Source organism: Lissotriton helveticus, chromosome 1_2 (assembly GCF_964261635.1).
Source record: "Lissotriton helveticus chromosome 1_2, aLisHel1.1, whole genome shotgun sequence".
In the NCBI taxonomy this organism is placed as follows: domain Eukaryota; kingdom Metazoa; phylum Chordata; class Amphibia; order Caudata; family Salamandridae; genus Lissotriton; species Lissotriton helveticus.
Genome location: NC_136058.1, coordinates 285009535 through 285033034, shown reverse-complemented (window position 1 = coordinate 285033034; position 23500 = coordinate 285009535). Strand labels below are relative to the sequence as shown.

At 46.4% G+C, this 23500-nt stretch overlaps 1 protein-coding gene and 1 non-coding gene across 2 annotated transcripts in view; one reads left to right on the top strand and one right to left on the bottom strand.

Annotated features, from left to right (window-relative positions):
- Positions 1 to 8984: 8984 nt before the first annotated feature.
- LOC144808136 (U7 small nuclear RNA) lies at positions 8985 to 9037 on the bottom strand. Its single transcript, XR_013606664.1, has one exon. It is a non-coding gene; the product is annotated as a U7 small nuclear RNA (small nuclear RNA).
- Positions 9038 to 9481: 444 nt separating this feature from the next.
- Positions 9482 to 23500, top strand: part of LOC144807851 (uncharacterized) — a 182176-nt gene continuing 168157 nt past the window's right edge. Inside the window, exon 1 of the mRNA XM_078673484.1 lies at positions 9482 to 9892. Within this exon, the coding sequence (XP_078529610.1) occupies positions 9841 to 9892 (52 nt within the window). The 5' untranslated portion in view covers positions 9482 to 9840. The remainder of the gene's footprint in view (positions 9893 to 23500) is intronic.

Here is a 23500-nt window from a genome sequence, read left to right as displayed (position 1 = left end):
TCAGGAACCACAGCACCAATCACAACACCCAATACAGCATTGGAAAGGGCAGTTGCAGCAGAAGGACATAGGCTACGCAGACGCCCACCATATACATTTAAAAGGTAAAAGAACCGTGCCAGCAAAGTAGTACCTTGTGGGTGTGTCTGCATTGTGCTGTGGGCGTGTGCTGGGGGGGTGTGACAAACGCTGGGGGCGTGTGGTACGTTCCGCCCTTCGGGCTGGACTGTTCCCATGAGGCACAGGGTCAAGGCTGATTTACATATGGCCATGTCTGAACTGGGGTGGTGTGCAATGCAAAAAAACGATGGATTTAGGCCCAGATCTCTGTACTAGGGTGAATGTATGACATTGTTCTGCATTCTGTCCATCAACTGTTGTTTTTGCATTTGTCACCCCGAGTTGGATGGGTATGCTCAGACGTGAATCCCATGCTCTCCACACCACTGGAGTCAAGCTATCCTGGCTGAAGAAACCGGTCCTAGGATGCTTGATGCCTAGGTCCTAGGATACTTGATTCCGGTTCAGGAAAGACTGGCTTGGCAGTTCATGCTGGACTGTTCCCATGAGGCACAGGGTCAAGGCTGATTTGCATATGGCCATGTTTGAACTGGGATGGTGTGGAGTGCAAAAAAATGATGGATTTAGGCCCAGATCTCTGTACTGGGGTGAATGTATGACATTGTTCTGCATTCTGTCCATCAACTGTTGTTTTTGCATTTGTCACCCCGAGTGGTATGGGTATGCTCAGACGTGAATCCCATGCTCTCCACACCATTGGAGTCAAGCTATCCTGGCTGAAGAAACCGGTCCTAGGATGCTTGATACCGGTGCAGGAAAGACATTGCTTGGCAGTACGGGCTGGAATGTTCCCATGTGGCACAGGGTCAAGGCTGATTTGCATATGGCTATGTCTGAACTGGGGTGGTGTGGAGTGCAAATAAACGATGGGCCTTATTTATGAAGGCCTTGTGCCGCCGGTACGTCACTTTTTAAAAGTGACGCACCGGCGGCGCAAGGCCTTCATAAATAAGGCCCGATGGCTTTAGGCCCAGATCTTTGTACTGGGGTGAATGTATGACATTGTTCTGCATTCTGTCCATTAACTGTTGTTTTTACGTTTCGCCCTTCATGCCATGTCTCATATTGTGTGCTGGGGGCCTGGGCGTGTGCGGGGCGCAGGATTACGGGAAGAAAAAGCAAGCGTTGTGCCAAATATTTCATTGGTTTTTCTTCCCAGGTTCTGTACATTCCATCTCCGGGTGTCCACCCTGCTCCCTTTAAATACCCTTGCACCCCATAATCATAACCCACCCTTACTCCTTAAAATACCCCAACACCCTTAAACACTAACCCATCTTAAACCTATAAATATACCCTGTACCCCAAAACCCAAACCTATCCCTAAACCCTAAAAATAGGGTGGGTGTGTCTGCATTGTGTGCTGGGGGCGTGACAAACGCTGGGGGCGTGTGGTACATCCATACTAATATAATAAAGAGAGAGCCCAAACCTTTGAGGCGGGTAATCTCAGGCACTTCGGGCTGGATTGTTCCCATGAGGCACAGGGTCAAGGCTGATTTGCATATGGCCATGACTGAATTGGGGTGATGTGGAGTGCAAAACAAACCGATGGATTTAGGGCCAAATCCCTGTACTTGGGCAAATGTATAATATTGTTCTGCATTCTGTCCATCAACTGTTGTTTTTTGCATTTGTCACCCCGAGTTGAATGGGTATGCTCAGACGTGACTCCCATGCTCTCCACACCACTGGAGTTAAGCTATCCTGGTTGTAGACGGCTGATAGCCAGAAACCTGTTCTAGGATGCTTGATTCCCGTCCGGGAAAGACAAGGCTTGGCAGTACGGGCTGGACTGTTCCCATGAGGCACAGGGTCAAGGCTGCTTTGCATATGGTCATGTCTGAACTGGGGTGGTGTGCAATGCAAAAAAACTATGGATTTAGGCCCAGATCTCTGTACTGGGGTGAATGTATGACATTGTTCTGCATTCTGTCCATCAACTGTTGTTTTTGCATTTGTCACCCCGAATTGGATGGGTATGCTCAGACGTGAATCCCATGCTCTCCACGCCACTGGAGTCAAGCTATCCTGGCTGAAGAAACCAGTCCTAGGACGCTTGATTCCTAGGTCCTAGGATGCTTGATTCCGGTCCAGGAAAGACATGGCTTGGCAGTTTGGGCTGGACTGTTCCCATGAGGCACAGGGTCAAGGCTGATTTGCATATGGCCATGTCTGAACTGGGGTGGTGTGGAGTGCAAAAGAATGATGGATTTAGTCCCAGATCTCTGTACTGGGGCGAATGTATGACATTGTTCTGCATTCTGTCCATCAACTGTTGTTTTTGCTTTTGTCACCCTGAGTGGGATGGGTATGCTCAGACGTGAATCCCATGCTCTCCACACCACTGGAGTCAAGCTATCCTGGCTGAAGAAACTGGTCCTAGGATGCTTGATTCCGGTGCAGGAAAGACATGGCTTGGCAGTTCGGGCTGGAATGTTCCCATGAGGCACAGGGTCAAGGCTGGTTTGCATATGGCCATGTCTGAACTGGGGTGGTGTGGAGTGCAAAAAAACGAGGGGCCTTATTTATGAAGGCCTTGCGCCGCCGGTACGTCTCTTTTTCCCTTTTTAAAGGTGACGCACCGGCGGCGCAAGGCCTTCATAAATAAGTCCCGATGGATTTAGGCCCAGATCTTTGTACTGGGGTGAATGTATGACATTGTTCTGCATTCTGTCCATCAACTGTTGTTTTTACGTTCCGCCCTTCATGCCATGTCTCATATCGTGTGATGGGGCCTGGGCGTGTGCGGGGCGCGGGATTACGGGAAAAAAAAAGCAAGCGTTGTGCTAAATATTTCATTGTTTTTTCTTCCCAGGTTCTGTACATTCCAGCTCCGGGTGTCCACCCTGCTCCCTTTAAATACCCTTGCACCCCATAATCATAACCCACCGTTACTCCTTAAAATACCCCAACACCCTTAAACACTAACCCATCTTAACCCTATAAAAATACCCTGTACCCCAAAACCCAAACCTATCCCTAAACCCTAAAAATACCCCTGTACCCCAAAACCCAAACCTAGCCCTGAACCCTATAAATACCCCTGTACCTCAAAACCCAAACCTTCCCCTGAACCCTAAAAATACCCCTGTGCCCCAAAACCCAAACAGCCCTGAACCATAAAAATAACCCTGTACCCCAAACCTACCCCTGAACCCTAAAATACCCATGTACCCCAAAACCCAAACCTAGCCCTGAACCCTAAAAATACCCCTGTACCCCAAAACCCATACCTAGCCCTGAACCCTTAAAATACCCCTGTACCCCAAAACCCAAACCTACCCCTGAACCCTAAAAATACCCCTATACCCCAAAACCCAAACCTAGCCCTGAACCCTAAAAATACCCCTGTACCCCAAACCCATACCTATCCCTAAACCCTAAAACTACCCCTGAACCCCATAACCAAATCTATATCTGAACCCTTAAAATACCCAAATACCCCAAAACAAATACCTTAATACCCCAAAACGTATACCCCTATACCCATACTTACCTTATCCAAACATTAAAAAAAAATGCTTTTACCATTCATGCATTTACAACGAATTTTGTTGTAAATGTATGCGTGGTAAAAGCATATAAAATGTAATGCCATGCGTTATAATGGCATTGCGGAGTCATGGTACTTTCGTAATGAAAGTATGCGAAGTGATGGTATGCGGAAAGAAAGTTGCGGAATAATGGCTGTTTACCCTCCCCCGGTAAGTACATTGGTGGCACGGCGGCCCACATCTCCAGCAACATAATCATATTTTTTCACCACCGATTTGAAAAATGCACAGGTCTCCCTCATTGATGGCCAGCACCGACATACACTTTTAGGCACACCTCCCGCAACAAGTTCTAGAATTGCGAACTTTAGAGCTGGGGAGCTACGTTCGAATCTCGGCATCAGCTCAACATCCTGGAATTCCAGGCAAATCGCTTTGTCTCCTCGTGCCTACCACAAATGAATGTGTTCTTCTGTAATGTAAATTGTGCTCATGCCATGTTGTCGAGTTTGCGCTATATAATATTTCAAGGAAAAATAAAGTAGGGCAACTCGAGTTCACACACTACTGAACGCGCACTCTTAAGTGCATCAGCAGTGCACTGTGAATCAGAGCGTTTCACAGGCTTTTCACAGATAAGAAATGCTATCAAAACGAAAACCTACAAAACAATATACTACTGGCCGGCAGCAATTCATACCCGGACATGTCGGGACGGGCTGCTAGTATATATATATTTGAAAGCAGCGAGCTGGCCTTTATTGCGATAATCAGAGAGGAGGAGGAGCCTCAGCAGGCAGACGTGTCCTGCTGAGGCTCCGCGATCGGGCTTTCATACTGCCCGCTTCCTGGCGTCGCCCCGACCTGTACTGACATCAGCCAGGTGACGGAACACATGCAGCACCAGGAGATGCCGCAAAATCATACCTGGGTGCGCTCCCAACAACGCTACTCACAGAAGCAGTCTGCAGTGCCTGGCATAATTCGTCCTGCACGGCTCCACCAAAATGGCGGCCAGCGCGATGCCCACACGATCGGAGGCTGCTCCCGGTAGGTAGGGTTGCCGGCTGCTCGCTGATTCCTAGCGGAGCCTCCCGCTAACATATCTGGGCGGGGGGCGCACAACTGGCCCCTAGTGCTGCGGCGGCTCCCCCTCGCACCACCCTCCTTGCAACTTGCCTGGACCTAAGATGGCGGCCGCCAGTGACCGCAGAGCGAAGATCGGCGCCACGCGGGGCTTGCTCTTAACCTGCCTGGGCTTCATGTGGTCTCCCCCTGTGATTTCCCCGCCTGATTCCAGGTTGTCCCCCAGGTTGGGACTGTGGGGCATATTACCAACAACTAGCGATAATGTTTGTCTCTAACTTGTTTAGAGACAAAAATTATCGCCGCAAATCGGCGATTTTTATCGCAGATAAACCTTGCTATTAGCAAGGTTTATCGCAAATGCGATAAAAAACGGCCGCAATGCATGAATATCGCTGAAAAGTCAGCGATATTCATGCATTATCGAGCAAATGCTCTTAGCCATGTTATCCACCTCCCATTGGATAACATGGCTAAGAACTGCTCAGGGCAGGTGTTAGCTTTTCGAGATTTTCGCGCTTAGCGCGAATATCTCCAAAAGTTGGTAATAGGAGATAGCAATGTTAGCGACTGTTTCCAGTCGCTAACATCTTGGCACGCCCACTTTGCATGTCATTAGTGATAAATATCACTGACATGCAAAGTGGGGCCCATGATGGTCGCTATCTCCTATTAGCTGTTGCTAACTGGTGTTAGCGACAGCTTGGTAATAGGGAGATAAAAGCCAAAAAAGCGGAGATAAAACCCCTTGATAATATGCCCCTGTGTTCTTTCAACATTGCCGACAGGGCCCAGCAATACCTGCCTGACCTGCCTTCAGCCCCGAACAGCGTGACCGCACCAACACCTTCACCACCTTGCGCACTCTCACGCCCACCGAGCCGGATGACCGCAAGCTCTCCAAGATGGCGATGCGCCTGCGGCTGGCCTCCAACTTCATCTCCCACCTGAACTCCCACCTTCTCTCCTGGACTTCTTGGGGCATATTATCAAGGGATTTATCTCCGCTTTTTTGGCTTTAAAAGCCAAGAAAGTTGAGATAAAATTATCTCCCTATCAGCAACAGGGTGCTAACACGCAAATTCGCATGTTAGCACCCTTTTTCTCTACGCTTCCCCTTGCATCTCTAATGAGATGCAAGGGGCGCGTTCCAGAGAAAAATAATAGGAGAAATGTTGTTAAGCGACATTTCTCCTATTATCAAGGATTTCGCTAACCCGGTCAGTGATAAAAAAAGCAGTGCTAACCGCGGTTAGCGCTGCTTTTTTTATACCTGGTATTTTCCTGACTTAGCCATGATATCCTATGGAAGGTGGATATCATGGCTAAGTTTGTGAGCCCCTATCATTAAGCTAACTCCAAACTTCGAGAGATTATCGTTGGTTTTCCAGTGATAATCTCTCATTTGGCAGTTAGCGTAAGGATTTTTATCACTTCTGAGATAAACCTTGCTAATAGCAAGTTATCTCTGCAATAATTTCCGGCGATGCTTAGCGTTAAAAAATTCGTTGCTAAGCCTCGTTAGCGTTAAATATCGCTAATCGTTGGTAATATGCCCCCTTGTCTTTTGTTCTGTCCTGACCGACAGGTTGCTGCTGTTTTCGGACAGTTTTCTCTGGACTCTAGCCCTCCTCCCATTCCCTCGTCCTTTAACCCTTTTCCTCGTGGATGATCCTCAAATGTTTCCTCCCTTTTCTGCCTCCCCTTCTCTCCATACCCTTGCATCCCTCCCACCCTCCCTTTGTGCTGTGACTGCACCCACACTTATGGAACTCTGGGGCATATTACCAACGTTAAGCGATATTTATCGCTAACGATGCTTAGCAATGAATTTTTTAACGCTAAGCATCGTCAGAAATTATTGCAGATAAACCTTGCTATTATCAAGGTTTATCGCAAATGCGATAAAAAACGGCCGCAATGCATGAATATCGCTGAAAAGTCAGCGATATTCATGCATTACCGAGCTAATGCTCTTAGCCATGTTATCCACCTCCCATTGGATAACATGGCTAAGAACTGCTCAGGGCAGGTGTTAGTTTTTGGAGATATTCGCGCTTAGCGCAAATATCTCCAAAAGTTGGTAACAGGAGATAGCGATGTTAGCGACTGTTTCCAGTCGCTAACATCTTGGCACGCCCACTTTGCATGTCATTAGTGATAAATATCACTGACATGCAAAGTGGGGCCCAAGATGGTCGCTATCTCCTACTAGCTGTCGCTAACTGGTGTTAGCGACAGCTAGATAATAGGGAGATAATTTTATCTCTGCTTTCTTGGCTTTTAAAGCCAAAAAAGCGGAGATAAACCCCCTTGATAATATGCCCCTCTGCTCTTTGACTTATTGTAATAACTCTAATCAATGGTATTTGCTTTAGACCTTGCACCATATACCATTCCTATGCGACTCTTAGAGTATATCCAGTCATATCCCCTCCCTTTGTATATAGAGATAACTCTAATCACTAGTGTATGCAGTAGACCTTTGTGCTCTCTACCATTCCTATGTGACCCTTAGAGTATATCCAGTCATATTCCTTCCTATGTATATAGAGATAACTCTAATGACTAGTCTCCTATGTGACTTTTAGAGTATATCCATGTGTATCCCTTCCCTTTGTATATAGAGATAACTCTAATCACTAGAACATGCCGTAGTCCGCATTGCTCTCTACCATTCCTATGTGACTTTTAGAGTATATCCAGTCTTACCCCTTCCCTATGTATATAGAGATAACTCTAATCACTAGTTTATGCAGGAGTCCGCTGTAATCTCTACCATTCCTATGTGACTTTTAGAGTATATCCATGTGTATCCCCTCCCTAAGTAGATAGAGATATCACTAGTATATGCCTAGAATTTATCCATTTGTATCTCCTCCTTGTGTGACTTTATCTCTTGTACATTTGCAATTTTTTCCGTTTGTACCTTTTTATAACGTATGTAATCCTAAATCCGTATGTTTTCAACTGGTTCTTATGTAAGTCAAAAATTTGCAATTTGTTTGTCCGCTTGTAACCTTCAGTCCTTATGTTTGAAACTGGGTCCTATGTAAAGCGCTCTGACACCTTCGAGTAAAGTTCGCGCTATATAAAATCGCACAAATAAATAAATAAGGGGCATATTACCAAGCAATAGCGATAATTATCGCTATTGCTTGGTTAGAGACAAAATTTTACCGCTGTGCTGCGGCAATTTTTATCGCAGATAAACCTTGGTATTACCAAGGTTTATCGCACATGCGATAAAAAACGGCCGCAATGCATGAATATCGCTGAAAAGTCAGCGATATTCATGCATTACCGAGCTAATGCTCTTAGCATGTTATCCACCTCCCATTGGATAACATTGCTAAGAACTGCTCAGGGCAGGTGTTAGCTTTTGGAGATATTCGCGCTTAGCGCGAATATCTCCAAAAGATGGTAATAGGAGATAGCGATGTTAGCGACTGTTTCCAGTCGCTAACATCTTGGCACGCCCACTTTGCATGTCATTAGTGATAAATATCACTGACATGCAAAGTGGGGCCCAAGATGGTCGCTATCTCCTACTAGCTGTCGCTAACTGGTGTTAGCGACAGCTAGGTAATAGGGAGATAATTTTATCTCCGCTTTCTTGGCTTTTAAAGCCAAAAAAGCGGAGATAAACCCCCTTGATAATATGCCCCTAAATTTTAAAAAAAAAGTGTAGTTGCTGCTATAGAACTCTAAAGGGACCTGCGGTACTGCACTCGTTCACACCTGGCGACAGTGCAGGGACCTCTGGGGACAGCCTGCAGTACTGCACCCTTTCACACCCGGCGATAGTGCAGACTCTACAGGGACCTCTGGGGACAGCCTGCAGTACTGCACCCTTTCACACCCGGCGATAGTGCTGACTCTACAGGGACCTCTGGGGACAGCCTGCGATACTGTATCCGTGCAGCCCTACTCAGACTCTACAGGGACCTCTGGGGGCTGCCAGTGGTACTGCACTTCTTCCTGCTCCTCCAGAGACGTTTATTAACTTGTTACTCGGCCTCGGCCTTCCCTCGCGGAATCCATATTTCGCACCTCGACTGTGATGTCAACAGTGTCAGTGTCTCTTTAGCCAGTGGGCCCGGGGCCGCTACTTTACACTGTGCAAGTCTGTTTAGTTGAACTTTCAGCTCGTTGCAATCATTTATTTATCGCTGGAGAGACAACTTCTCACACAGGATTCTATTTAGCAGCAAGTCCCACTTCACAAAACAACGAGTATGACGATATTATTTGTCAGCGTTCCGTTTCTTCTAGATTAGAACTTAAACTGTTCCCCGTATCTTACATTTACAATGATCTGGCGGCTTCTCTTTAAGAAAAACCTTCTAGACAAATAGTAAAGAGCAATATTCTGCACGTGAATGTGCAATTTCACGGACTAGGGCTAAGAAGTACCTACTTTTAATAGGTCCTATGTAATATATTACTTTTTGAGTGAGATGGAAAGGTGTAAAAGTTGTGAGGGTACTAAAAGAAGTTAATATTGACAATTTAACAAAGAAAAGAAGTCTGTGGCATTGCACAGAAAATATGCAAATATTAGTACTGCGGCCACGCCCTGCTTGAGATCCGACAAACCAAACACCTCACTGGTTTAGAATGGCTCGCCATTGGTTTGGACGTCACTGGAATGAGAGGCGTGGCGTCCATGCTGGATCGGGTCTAAAGACGTAAAACCGGGAAGATATCTTGCTAACAAGCGGCCATGACAGATTGGGGTAAAATGTCGGCCTTGACAGAATGACGATAAAGTCGTCTCACGCACGTCGAGGAGCTCTTTTTCCGCCCAACAACTAGCTGCTCTCATCAGTCCGTCCAACTTTATTATGTTTCTACCAGGAGGGTTCAGGACAACTATTTAAAAGAACAGATGTCATTTCTCTGTATTCTAAATGAAGGTTTACTTTACTGCCTCTATATTTTGCACCAGGTCCTGATGAGGAGGAGCCGGGAGCCGAGCGGACGTGGATCGTCTCGGCTCCCGGTTCACGAGCTGCTCGAACCCCGCTCTAGGCTGCTACAGCCCTTCTTTTGATCGCCCATTTTCCCCTCATGAAGCGGAGCGAGTGGGGCATTTGCGGACAGTGATCGCTCCTAAGTAGGAGGACTGGTCCGATCTCCCGAAGAGAAGGAAAAGAGGGCGGTGGCCCTCAAAATGGGGGCGGCACCTCGCCGTGGACTCCGCCGACTGCGGCCGCTGCTGGGAGGTAGGATTGCGACCTGCGCTCCCCCGGCTTGCCTAGACTCTCGCCGATTTTCGCAGCAGCTGACGGGACATAGCATCATCTAGCTTTACTTTGACGGCGACCCCTACTGACAGGGGCGGCTCTAGGCTCATGGTGGCCCTGGGCAGAAAGCGTAGGTAGGGGGCCCCGGAAGAGGGGGTCCAAGGGGGGCGCAGCACGGAGGCCAGTGAAGTGGGGGAGAGGGGGGTCAGGGTGTTTGGAAGTGGAACAGAGCCGGAGGCCGCCAAATCCCTGCCAGGGGCCGTCACACAAATATGTATCTATCCTCAGAGGATTATTATATTATGGATATATATTGGCGTGGTGGCCCCTGGGGTTTGGTGGCCCTGTGCAGGTGCACAGCTTGCACATGCCTAAGGCCGCCCCTGCTACTGAGGGAATCCTCCCAGCGCCTGCCTGACTCCAAGATGGCGGCCGGCGGCGACTTTCGGATGGCGATCGTCGCTTCCTCGGGCTCGCCCCAACTTCTCTCCGGCCTCTTGTTTATCCTGCGGCCCTCTCTCAGATTGTCTGGCCTGCCACCCGACCTGCTGCCGATTTGGGGCCACTACCATTACCGGAATGCCCTGTGGTCCTGCAACACGGGCCGGATCTCCGGATCACTCACCCCTCCCCCCCTGCATGGCACCAGTGTTCTGAATGTGCTGTGCAAGCCTGCATTGCTCCCGGAGTCAACGCGTGACCGCACCAACAGCGTCAACACGGCCTTCACCACCTTGCGCACTCTCACCCCCACCGAGCCGGATGACCGCAAGCTCTCAAAGATGGTGGCGTGCCTGCGGCTGGCCTCCAGCTTCATCTCCCACCTGGGCTCCCACCTTCTCTCCTGGACTTCTGGACTTTTTGTTCTGTCCTGGCCAACACTTTGCTGCTGATTTCGGACAGTTTTCTCTGGACTCTGGCCCTCTTTCCATTCCCTCGTCCTTTAACCCTTTCCCCCCTGGATGATCCTCTAATGTTTCTTCCCTTTTCTCCTTTCCCTTCTCTCCATACCCTTTCATACCTCCCACCCTCCCTTTGTGCTGTGACTGCATCCACACTTATGGAACTCTGCTTTTTGGCATATTGAAATAACTCTAATCACTGGTATTTGCAGTAGACCTTGTACCATCTACCATTCCTATGTGACTCTTAGAGTATATGCAGTCATATCCTCTCCCTATGTATATAGAGATAACTCTAATCACTAGTATATGCAGTAGACCTTTGTACTCTCTACCATTCCTATGTGACCCTTAGAGTATATCCCGTCATATCCCTTCCTATGTATATAGAGATAACTCTAACGACTAGTCTACTATGTGACTGTTAGAGTATATCCATGTGTATCCCTTCCCTATATATATAGAGATAACTCTAACAACTAGTCTCCTATGTGACTCTTAGAGTATATCCATGTGTATCCCTTCCCTATGTATATAGAGATAACTCTAATCACTAGAATATGCAGTAGTCCGCTATGCTCTCTACCATTCCTATGTGACTCTTAGAGTATATCCAGTCTTACCCCTTCCCTATGTATATAGAGATAACTCTAATCACTAGTATACATCAGGAGCGTCGAACGGGCTCTCCTCACTCATTGAAGTCGGCGCGCCAATGATCTAAAATGGCTGCCGCCAGAAATCCTGAAACGTCATAGCCAGTACTAGAAAGCTAGACCGCTACACCACATCTCCCCCTTTTACAATCTTGCTTAACATTGAACAGTCTTACTTGCTCTCAGTGGTGGCTGGTGACATTTGAAAGTGGTGAGCCGTAAATACTGCACTGTAGCGAGCGCAGCGAGTGAGGCCGAACCACCTATGGGGGGTTGGGGGGTTCTCCCACGAGAACATTTTGAAAAAAGTGGGAAAATGGTGCATTCTCAAGCACATTTGAGAAAGAGGTGGCTTGGCGAATACATCTCTGGGAGTAGCCAGTCTGCAAGTCTCATTGAGGGGATGAAGAAATATGATCACATCACCCCCATCCTGATTGAATTCTATTATCTCCCCTTGATGGTCCTCTACAGCATCAAAACCAGCTGAATACTTTATGAACATTGCAAATGATGCAGTTGTTGTTCATGAAGTAGTTCAGCAAAGCCATCATGACTTGCTGCAGCACAACTTTTATCGTGACAGGCAGAGCACATTTATCTAAAAAGAAAGTCGTTTTGGGTCAGATGTGGAAGGGGTAGTAGTGATGTTCAGAGTGCCTCAATAGTGCAGTCATGCTCATTCTATGTTAGATTAGTGCACCCTTTTCTCTCTCTACATCTTGCCCATATGTATATCTTATCTTCATAAGACTCCTTTCACTGACTCCGTAATGCACTTCCCTGCATCTCCTTCACTTCACAAACATACAACACACCGACACACCTGTAAGTACTGCATTTAGATTTACTTCTGCATTCTCAATATTTTGCCAACTTCCTTCACACAAAGTTGCACGGAATCACAATTGCAACTGGAATAAGTGACCATTGCTCTGCATGCTAGCAGGGAGGCCAAGGACTGGATGACTAAGCAAGTATTCTGAACACCTTTTTGACCCAATAGACACCATGAAATATTCGCACTGCCTTCACGGCTTCACCTTTTGCTTCAGAGCTCTCAATGGTGGCACTTCAAGTGATCTATGCATCTTATAAAAACATGTCGGAATCGTTTTTCCTAAAAAGTGTTTTTTTTTTAAATCAGAAGGTAAAACAAAATTAAGCTGAACATTTGTTTGTTCACTACTCTAACAAATGGCAGCGGAAGGTTCATGCTCCACCCCATAGCAGCTCCCATGTGCAAAAACCTCACAAATCAGGCCGGAGTCATTGTTGATTGATTTCTTCTTTGCCTCTGATCAGCATGTTTATTAGTGCAGATTAGAAGAGCGTCTGAATGAATCATTCATTCTCCTTTGAGCGGCACTCATCGCCTTGATCTGGGGGAGTACTTCAAAGGCAGGCTGTTCTACCCAGTCACACGTCCTGCAGGGCAGTGCATGCTAGAAAATAATTCACACACACTGCCTAATAGCCGGCAGTAATAGCCAGACAGGCAAATGTGTGGCCAAAGGTTGGCTGCAAAAAAACTCTGTTGCAGCAAAACCGTACCAACGAACAAACACACAGTGGCTCTCATCAGGATGTGGAAAAGTAAATTTTGCCATGTTCTGTGTCCCTACGCCTCATCCATCATATGTTATGTGTGCATGACCAATATGCATATGTTATTCCCCATGTCCGATTAATGACGCAATTACAGTTGTGTCCACCTCTAGTATGCTAGTTTCCCAGTCCTCGTGAATACTACGAATATTAGGCCTATGTAAAGCTACGTTGCCACGTTTCTCAGTGTGCACGTTATTTCATTATAAAGTCCCCGTTTCCAGGCCTCAACAGGGCCCGGACCCTAGATTCAGCTCCTGTTTCCTGAAGCCTCGCTGAGGAGCGATACAGCCCCCACCTGTATCCTCGACCCTTCACTTACTTCCTGCCTCGCAGTGCCCGGTGCAGCTTGGCTCTGCCTCTGAGTCTGCCAAAAGTATGTTATAGTTCCAGTTATCAGTTCAGTCCTCCTTCTCTGCATTCCTAAGCTACTGAACTGCATCAATAGTTCCCGTCATTGTCTAGCCTATGCGGCTCCACGTTAGAGAAATACTGTATTTAATGGTCATTTAGTATTCTTCATCACACCACATGTAGAATAATGCATGGTCCAGTCTTAGAATCAAGTTAGCCTTTCCCCTCATGACTTCTAGTTTATATCAACATGTTCCCTAAACATCAGATACTAGATAGGGTTTAGGTACATGTCGCTCCGACCCTCCAGACTTTAGTCTCTGCTCCTAGCACAGAGTTCATAGCCCCCAGCTTCTCCTAGTGATACGTCATTGCCAGTTTGCGCGCACCATTAGGTTAGAGGTCCCGGCTCCTTAGGTAGCCCCCTCCTATGTTTCCGCCCCATTCATGACATATTCTGTTACGTTTGCACCACATGTCTATGTATACGCCCAGTTACACCTACTTTTACTGTTATCTTCCGCGACTGCTACGCGTCACGCCTTCTGCTCCACCCACTGCTACGCCTACTGCAATGTAATGCTATGTGTTTGCGCTATGTATATAAGTTCATGTATTGTTATGAAAAGTTAGCGCGCTCATCCCAGACCCAGCCCCGGCAGCTGCCGGGCCACTCTAGCCCTGCCATTCTGTTCCTATGCAGGTTGTCCTGATCCTGTCCTTATGCTGTAATAAACCTGCAGAAACTCCTACTACCTCGAATCTTGACTCTTATTTATTGAGCTATCTGTTATGCTATATGCCTAGTCAAAAATAGGGTATTATTTATTTATTTACCACATAATGGCGCCCGAATAGGGACTTGCCCTTTCCCCACGCGTCGGTGAAGCCACGCCGACCCCCTGACCCTCTGCAGTCGTGACGGAACCATACCGTGCACTGGCAGATATTTCTGCTCCAAGTATCCCTCAGGCCCACGGAGGAGACGGAGGAGGCGGTCCAGCATCCGAACGAGACGGTGGAGGAACGCGGCGAGTCCCGACCAGAGCCCAAGCCGAGAGTCCAAGGTCCGAGGTATCCGGAGGCCCACCCGTAACTGAAGTCCGTCGTCGTAGCAGTCCAGTCCAAGGCCTTCCGTTCCGTGCTGCCCGGTGAGTACCATTGCTGGGGTAGTATCTAGACAGGACCAATCTAAATTGACTCCTGGTCCGTGGGTTGGTGGTGCCCAGACTCACAAACGAAGTGTTCACCTAGGTGGATACGGGTCTTGATGCGTCCCTTTATGGGACCGGTATGTTCCGTACTGTTACAGCAGTGCATCCAGTAACTCTAGTCTGTTCCGTTCTCGAGAAAATTCTTGTATTTCTGTTCTCAGTATTCCAGGTAATATTCTGTTCGAACTGTTATTTATAATGTTTTTCATGTATTTTAATGTCGTGGTATGAATGGGAAATAAGTATTGTGTTTATTGTGTATTGTATTGTGTCTAGATTACAGTTCAGTCATGCCTATATTTTCCAAGTTACGTCAGTTAAAAACTAGAAAGGGTCTGCTGGAAGCAGCAGTTCCTGTTCCGCCTAGGGACAGTCCAGGTCACTTTATGTATCAGAAACATGGCATAAGCGCCATATTGTATCTAGATTTATGGGTAGAATATACCAAACAGTTAGAAGAAAAGTATAGATGGCCCGTATCGGGTACATGGGATGCCGAATGTATCATGCGAGTAGAAGAAGCATTATGGAAAAAGAAAGCCAGACAGTCACAGAAAGATGCCATCGAGTTATGGCGTAAAGAAGCGCATAGAAGAACCGAAAAGGAAGTCAGAAAGTCAGAGTTAAGTAGAGAATCCCAAGAACGAGCCCAAGAAAGAGAATTAATCGAGATAGGTGAACGAGTCAAAGCCGAACAGTCAGACAGACAGAGGCATGCCCTTATTAAGGGTATGTATCCTCTTCTTGCCGAGGGCTTGCCAAAAGCGACCCCAGAGGCATCCAGTAATTTCCCGCCACCATTAGTTCCGACCAAGCTACGTCACAAACCGACCGCAGCTGATATTTTTATTTCGTCCTACTTGGACGACACAGTCCCAGAATATGCAAATCCTGTTCGCGCCCCGCCAGTCCCTGCAAATCAGGCACTTCCCGCTTCTCCAGACACCGGAGTACCTGTTACGGTACCCCCGGTCCAGCCCGTCATACAAGTCCAGCCTGCATTTCCATTTCCCACTCTGCCAGGACGTAGAGCCTCAGTAGACGACTCCAGTTTAGGGGCCGCAGGAGGAGGTCCTCCTCAAACCCCGCCGCCACACAAGCGTTTAACGTTAGCCGAATTACATGCACAAGCATCACAGCGTACGCCTAGGTATCAGTCTGTTGCAGAAATAAGAAAATCCCTTGCCGAATGTTGCTATGATCCAGTCCCAGGCGAGGATAATATGGTTTTATATTCGTTCCGCGTAAGGAAGGTGGCCGAGTATCTAGTCACCTTACCGAATATGAAAGAAGATCTAGACAGAATATATCGTTTCATCCGTACAGGGGATGATCCAGAAAGTATTAGCGAGACTATGTCTCAAAGGAAAGCCGAGATCCAGCTCATGATATTAAAGTTCCTGATCAATTGTCTAATAAGAGAACAAGACTACCCGTCTAAAGATTCCGCCGAAATGAGAATCCTGACAAGGTGGAGTGATAATATAGCCGAGGGTAAGCACAAGACCGTCGGTGCTATGGAGAGTATGTACAAGAAAATCCGTAAAGAGATAATAAAGATACACGAACAGCGTAAAGCAGCACAAGTAAGCGAGAAAGAAAGTATCTCTGATCCTGAAGAGGAAGACGAGAATCCCGCCAGAATAGCGTATGTAGGAAAATCTAGATTTCCAGATCGCCATTTACGCCTAGAACCCAAGTCTATTTTCTATCATTCAGCACCAGAACAAGGTTCTCTAGAACAAGTATTTCAAGCTACCGATCACATTCTGAAATCACGAATCGGTTATAGTGAGTTAAGTACCATGCATGAACAAGAACTAGCCCGATCAGCAGTCCGATGGATTACTGATTCTACCACTTTTCCAGACGAAATAGTGGCACAAATGTTCCTGAAATTGCCCCCAGCCGAGCAGCGACTGGTGGGTATGTATATGATTCAGCACCTCATTACTCTGTATGAGGGTCAACACTCTGATCCAGGCCCGTTACATGATATCCTGAACGAGTTACTCCAGTACAAATGGAGAGGTCTAGGTACCGATTTAATTAGTGTCATTCTAGAACAGCGTCACAAATATAGAACGTTCTTGAACCCGCATTTTGTTCATGTCTCGCCCCCAGAAAGTAAACCGTTTTACATAGACAGACAGAATCCGTTACGAGAAGTCCACCCAGTCAGAGGGACGGGTGGCGAAATGCAACGAGTGTTTGTATACACTCCAATATCAAAGATGGAACTTCTTGAAATGAAGAAATTAATTCCCTGTCATGACAAAGATCCAGCGGGGTTCCATAGAGAATTAAAAGACATGCTCCGTATGGGAGAATACACTTACCCAGATATCATTAAAATGTTAAAGGTCCTGTTACCCGCAGGGGTGTATGAAAAGCTAAAGGAAAAAGAATGGGAGGTGGGAGAGAAAAAGATCGATTGGACAGCTCTAGAAGCTGAAGACAAGGCACGAGTACCAGGTACCGGTCTTGGAGAGAAATGTAAAGAATTACCAGAATTATTGATTCAAGTTTTACCCAGATTATTGACAACGAGAAAAGAAGACTGGGATGCAATCTCAGCCTGTAAACAGAAACAAGACGAAGATATTAGTGATTTTTATTCTAGATTTGAAAAATGTTTTAGTATTAACAGTGGTCTCAAGACAAGTAGTGAGTCATACCCTCACCTTTTCGTTACTAAATTAGTCGAGAATTCAAGTCCACAAATTAAAAATCGAGTTTTGAAAGTCGAAAGCACCTGGCAAGCTAATACTCCGTCCCAGATGCTCCAGATGCTCCAGTATCACCAGAATAGAATCAGGGAAGAACAAGAACACGAGAGAAAACGTATGAAAGACACGAAAATGAAAGTGCTAGTTGCACAATCTGTTCCTCAAGACAGTCAGAAGAGGGGTCCGAATCAAGCCAGTCATCCTGCAGCTCCCGTTAAAGGGAACTGCAATTATTGTAAACAGCCAGGTCATTTTATAAACGAGTGTGCAGTTCTGAAACACAATATAGCTACTGGTAAGACTAAAGAAAGACCACGTCCGCCGAGACAAGAACAAGTTTCACAGACTCCTCAGTCACAGAATGCACAACAGACAGTTACAGTACCGCAGCCTATTGCTGCAACACAGCATGTCACATCACAGATGTACCAGTATGCACAGTCCGAGTATCCAGAGTATCAGCCATATTCATGAAACAGCCTAGAGAGGGAGGTAGGTTTGCCTCTCATCGAGATACCTGTAGATCAAGAAGGTCCCTATGTTCACAGTCAAGTATTAGGGAAAGACAGAAAGTTTTTGATCGATACAGGGGCAAGTAGGACCACAATCAGTCATGCCGAAGTTCCAGGGGCTCCGCTCTCAGGCTCTAGAAATGTTTCCCTTGGATTTTCAGGAAAACCCATCGTTAACGAGATATCAAAGCCAGTTACTCTAGAAGTAGGTCCATTGTCCCGCACTACTGATCTGTTACTTACTAAGTCATGTCCAGAAAACCTATTAGGCATTAAGACACTGAAAGAATTAGGTGCAGTTATTTGCTGTTCCCCAGAGGGAATACGTCTGTTCCTACGTGACTTTAAGGGTCACTATGTATTACGAGATTTTGATTCCAGACTGTCTAAAGTTCCGCAGCATTTATGGGCGCAAGGTCCAACTGATGTAGGTTATATGCAAATCACACCCTATCGTGTGACTCTCAAGCCAGGTGTAGTGTTACCCCGAATCAGACAGTACAGATTGCCACCTGAGGCTGTAGCAGCCTTATCCAAAATTATTGACGAGCTCATGGCTCAAGGAGTAGTTGTAGAAACTGACTCCAATGTATGTAATTCTCCGATCATTCCAGTCATGAAACGCACTGATCCAAATGCACCCCCAGTATATCGATTAGTGATTGATTTACGAGAGCTTAATAAATGTATTATTCCGCAGTACCCAGTTGTCCCAGACATCTCTTCCCTATTGACAGCCATTGATTCCGAAGCCACGTTCTTCACTGTCATAGACCTCAAGAATGCATTTTTTAGTGTTCCTATTCATCCAGACAGCCAGTTTCTTTTCGGATTCTGTTTAAATGGAAGGAGCTATATGTTCACACGCGCTCCTCAAGGTTTCACAGAAAGTCCTAGTATTTACAGTCAAGCACTCAAGAGACAACTAGACAACATTCACATGCCAACTGACACTGCCCTGCTCCAGTATGTCGATGATCTACTGATCACAGCCCGTTCTGAACGTGCTTGCGAGCGAGCATCACTTACAGTCTTGTATTTTCTAGCCGAGATGGGGCACAAGGTGTCACCTTCGAAGCTTCAATTCTGTGTCCAGCAAGTGGTATACTTAGGACACTTACTGTCCAAGAGGGGTAGGCAGTTGACACCCGACCGTATCCAGTTAATAGCGAGTCTTCCCCAGCCCAGAACCCAGAAGGAGGTACGTGCTTTTATCGGCCTTACTTCTTATTGTAGACAATGGATTCCTCAGTATGCATTTCTAGCCAAGCCACTGATACAGTTAACGACACAGGAGGCAGCCGTATCGACTGTCCTCCCTTGGACATCTGAACATACACTTAGTTTCAACGAGTTAAAGAAAGCCCTATGCCAAGCTCCAGTTCTAGCTACACCGAACTACAGTAAGCCTTTTACACTTTTCGTTACTGAACGTGAAGGTACAGCATTATCTGTTCTCACACAAGATCAAGCAGGACAATACAAGCCCTGTGCTTACTTTTCTAGCACATTAGATCCAGTCGCCCAGGCGTTGCCTGCGTGCCTTAAGTCAGTTGCAGCCACCGCACTAGCTATCAGACAAAGTGATTCCATAGTTTTAGGACATTCCCTGACAGTACAAGTTCCACATTCCGTGGAAGTTCTTTTAAACCGAACACAAACTCAGCACTTGACAATTGCACGTTTAACAGGTTATGAATTGACACTGTTCCAGCCACACATAGAAATTAGACGCTGCAACGTTCTGAATCCTGCTACACTGTTACCATCAGTCAGTTTGAACCCTGACCCACATGACTGTGTGGAAGTAGTTAACATTACGACAAAGCCAAGACAAGACCTGACAGACATTCCGCTACCAGATCCTGACCTGACACTTTATGTGGATGGTTCATGTATGAGAACTAGTACAGGAGAACTAGTCGCCGCGTATGCAGTGACTACTGACACCGAAGTTATTGAAACACACCGTATTGATACCCTGTCCGCTCAAGCAGCAGAGCTAGTTGCTCTGACACAAGCCTGTATACACGCCAAGAACCTGAAAGTTAATGTTTATACAGATTCACGTTACGCATTCGGAGTTGTACACGACTTCGGAGTGCTCTGGCAGGAGAGAGGTTTCATGACTTCTCATGGAACCAAGATTCAGCATGGTCTCCTTATTCAAGCCCTGTTAGATGCCATACATTTACCGACATCCATTGCTATCATGAAATGCAAAGCACATACGAAAGTTACTGACATTATTTCCCAAGGTAACGATCTAGCAGACCGCACAGCCAAGCTTACAGCACAGACTCTAGACATTCCAGTTAATCAGACACATACTCCAGATCCGACTACATGCATGACAGTTAAGGACCCTACTCAAGATGTCATAGATATCCAGTTACATGCTACTTCCGAAGAAATCAAGAAATGGTCTGAACAAGGAGGGGTCCAGACAGATCAAGGATGGTTAACGAAGGGTAGAGCCACATGGTTTCTCCCCGACTCTATGGTTCAAGTCATTATCAATACCGCACATAGTCCAGCACATTTAGGAGAAAAAGCTATGTTAGACAGTATCCAGAACATTTGGTTCAACAAGCATTTACGAGCTGCAGCCAAGCAGAAAGTCCGTACCTGTATGATATGTTGTCAGTTTAATCCAGGTAAAAGTGTCCCGGTGGAACAAGGTGGTTTCCAGCCCCCTGACCACCCTTTTGAGGTCCTCCAGATGGATTATATTCAAATGGAGCGATGTCGAGGTTTCAAGTATGTCCTTGTAGTTGTATGCGCTTTGTCCAGATGGACAGAAGCATATCCAGTCCCAGATTACACAGCCGCGACCACTGCCAAGCAGTTGGTTCGTGAATTCTTCCCTAGATATGGACTCCCTAGAGTCGTATATTCTGATAACGGTCAGCCATTCTCCTCAGAGTTAATGAAGCACGTTTCCCTGTTGTTAGGGTACCAGTGGAAGTTCCATTGTGTACGCCATCCTGAAGCAGCCGGTCTAGTCGAGAGACATAATCAGACCCTGAAAATTCGTATTGCAAAAGTTTGTAAAGAAAAAGGTGTGGACTGGCTAGTAGCTCTGCCAGTTGCTCTATTTTATATGCGCATGGTCGCACATTCTAGATCAGGTCTGTCCCCGTATGAGGTCGTATTCGGCCGCCCCCCTAACATGTGGGGTACTCCTAGACCCCGAAGTATTACCGATGTTTCATGTAATATGCTGACAGATTACCTAGCTTCCTTGATGTCTGCCCTCAACTCATGTCGTTCACAGGTTGCTGCCGCCTTTCCAGACAACACCGAGGTGGCACCGCATGAAATCGTTCCAGGTTCCCTTGTGATGGTCCGAAATTTTGACAGATCAAGTCCGCTGGAGCCTCGTTGGAAAGAGCCACGTCAGGTCCTCTTGACCACCCGTACTGCCGTCAAGCTGGAAGGCAGGAAGGGGTGGGTCCACCTTTCTCATGTAAAACTTTTCAATGGATTGAAACCCGTTTCTAAAAACATTTCCAAGGAGTCCCAGGATTTTAAAGACTGCCAAGACATTGTTTTAAAGGACTGTCCCGCAAAAGACATTGTTACAACCCCTTCCCTGTTAGAGAAAACTCCGCAACAGGAGTATAAGTTAAAGCTCAGGTCTAGTAAAATAAGTCAGTCAGTTTGATTGTATAAGTCCTCCCCTAGGTGAAACGGTTAGATTGTTTCTGACATGTATAAAATAGACCCCCATAGTGAGAGAGTCAGTCAAAGTTCAATCAGATGTATCGTTTTTCTAAGTTTCATATTATTCATCAGCATTATGATTTCCTGCACCAGCTATGCGTTCTATCTGTATTTTCCAGTTCCTCATGTAAATAAGTCTGCTAATGCTACAATAGAGCACACGTTTAGTGATCTGCCTCCTCATGAATATTCTTACCGCCTCGCTATGCGTAACAACACATTTATCCGTATGTTACATTATTCACACCAGACCAGCAATGCCACTAATTGTTGGGTGTGTGGTCGACTCCCCCCTTTCCAGACATCAAAGGGAGTTCTGCCACTCTTTCCTTATCCATTCTCACATAATGGTTCGTGTGGAGCATGGTCCACGTTAACGTCATCCGCAACAGATATGTCTTTTCTTAACAGTACATGTTTCCCAGACAAGCAAGGTCTCCCCCACAGAACAGGTTTAGATCTAGAAAATGAAGTGTATAATTTAGGTAATTATTCGTCGAATTTCATGGTCCTGAATGTTCAGTCTGATACTACTCCAGACTCACCTGCTATTTCAGTACTACCAGTCAACGGCGAATTATGTGTCCGTAGTTATGGTTCTGTACACGTAGGACACAGTGAATGTACTACTGTTATCAAGTATAGTGACAGTGGGAAATCTATTTTTAAAGCTTCACGTCATTCTTATTTTGTTTGTGGTCAAACCGCATATGTTCGTCTGCCCCTCGATTGGGAGGGAACCTGTTATATTGCCTTCCTACTGCCACCTGTTTTCCTAGCCCCACCTGACTACCATAGGAATTCCTTCCTAGTACATACTAGACACAAAAGAAATCTCCCGATTGTCGATTATACTGAAACCGCCGCAGAACAATTCATTGATATAGATAAAGGTGTTTTCCCTTATTTAGGTACAGTTGTAAACAGTAAGCTAATCCGTAGGTTAACAAGAACCCTTGAAGCAGTAGTAGATGAGACTGCCTCCGCTCTAGGTAACTTAACTGAAGAGCAATCCTTTATGAGAATTGTCGTTTTACAGAATCGTCTCGTCCTTGACGTCATACTGGCCGATAGGGGCGGGGCCTGTAGACTCATCGGATCTAGTTGTTGCATTTTCATTCCAAATAACGCGCCGTCTGTTTATTCAGCTATAACCAGACTTCATAAAATTGCCCATCTGTTACACCAAGATCCAGGCACCTGGACATGGTCCGGTTGGTTCTGGAATATAATTTCCGCATGGGGATGGAAAGTCCTGTCCTTTCTAAGTATTGCAGTAGCGATCATATTTAGCTGCTGCCTCTGTATACAATGTGGCCCTGCGATTTGCAGCATGTGTGCTACCTCTTGTATTCCTAGTCCCAAGCCCCGTTCTAAGTCCCGTTCCAAGATAATTCGAGACGAGCAAATGGTACTGTATGAAATGATAGACGGTATCATGAATATTGATGTTTCCTGATGGAAACGTAGTGACAAGGAGGGAATGTGGAAAAGTAAATTTTGCCATGTTCTGTGTCCCTACGCCTCATCCATCATATGTTATGTGTGCATGACCAATATGCATATGTTATTCCCCATGTCCGATTAATGACGCAATTACAGTTGTGTCCACCTCTAGTATGCTAGTTTCCCAGTCCTCGTGAATACTACGAATATTAGGCCTATGTAAAGCTACGTTGCCACGTTTCTCAGTGTGCACGTTATTTCATTATAAAGTCCCCGTTTCCAGGCCTCAACAGGGCCCGGACCCTAGATTCAGCTCCTGTTTCCTGAAGCCTCGCTGAGGAGCGATACAGCCCCCACCTGTATCCTCGACCCTTCACTTACTTCCTGCCTCGCAGTGCCCGGTGCAGCTTGGCTCTGCCTCTGAGTCTGCCAAAAGTATG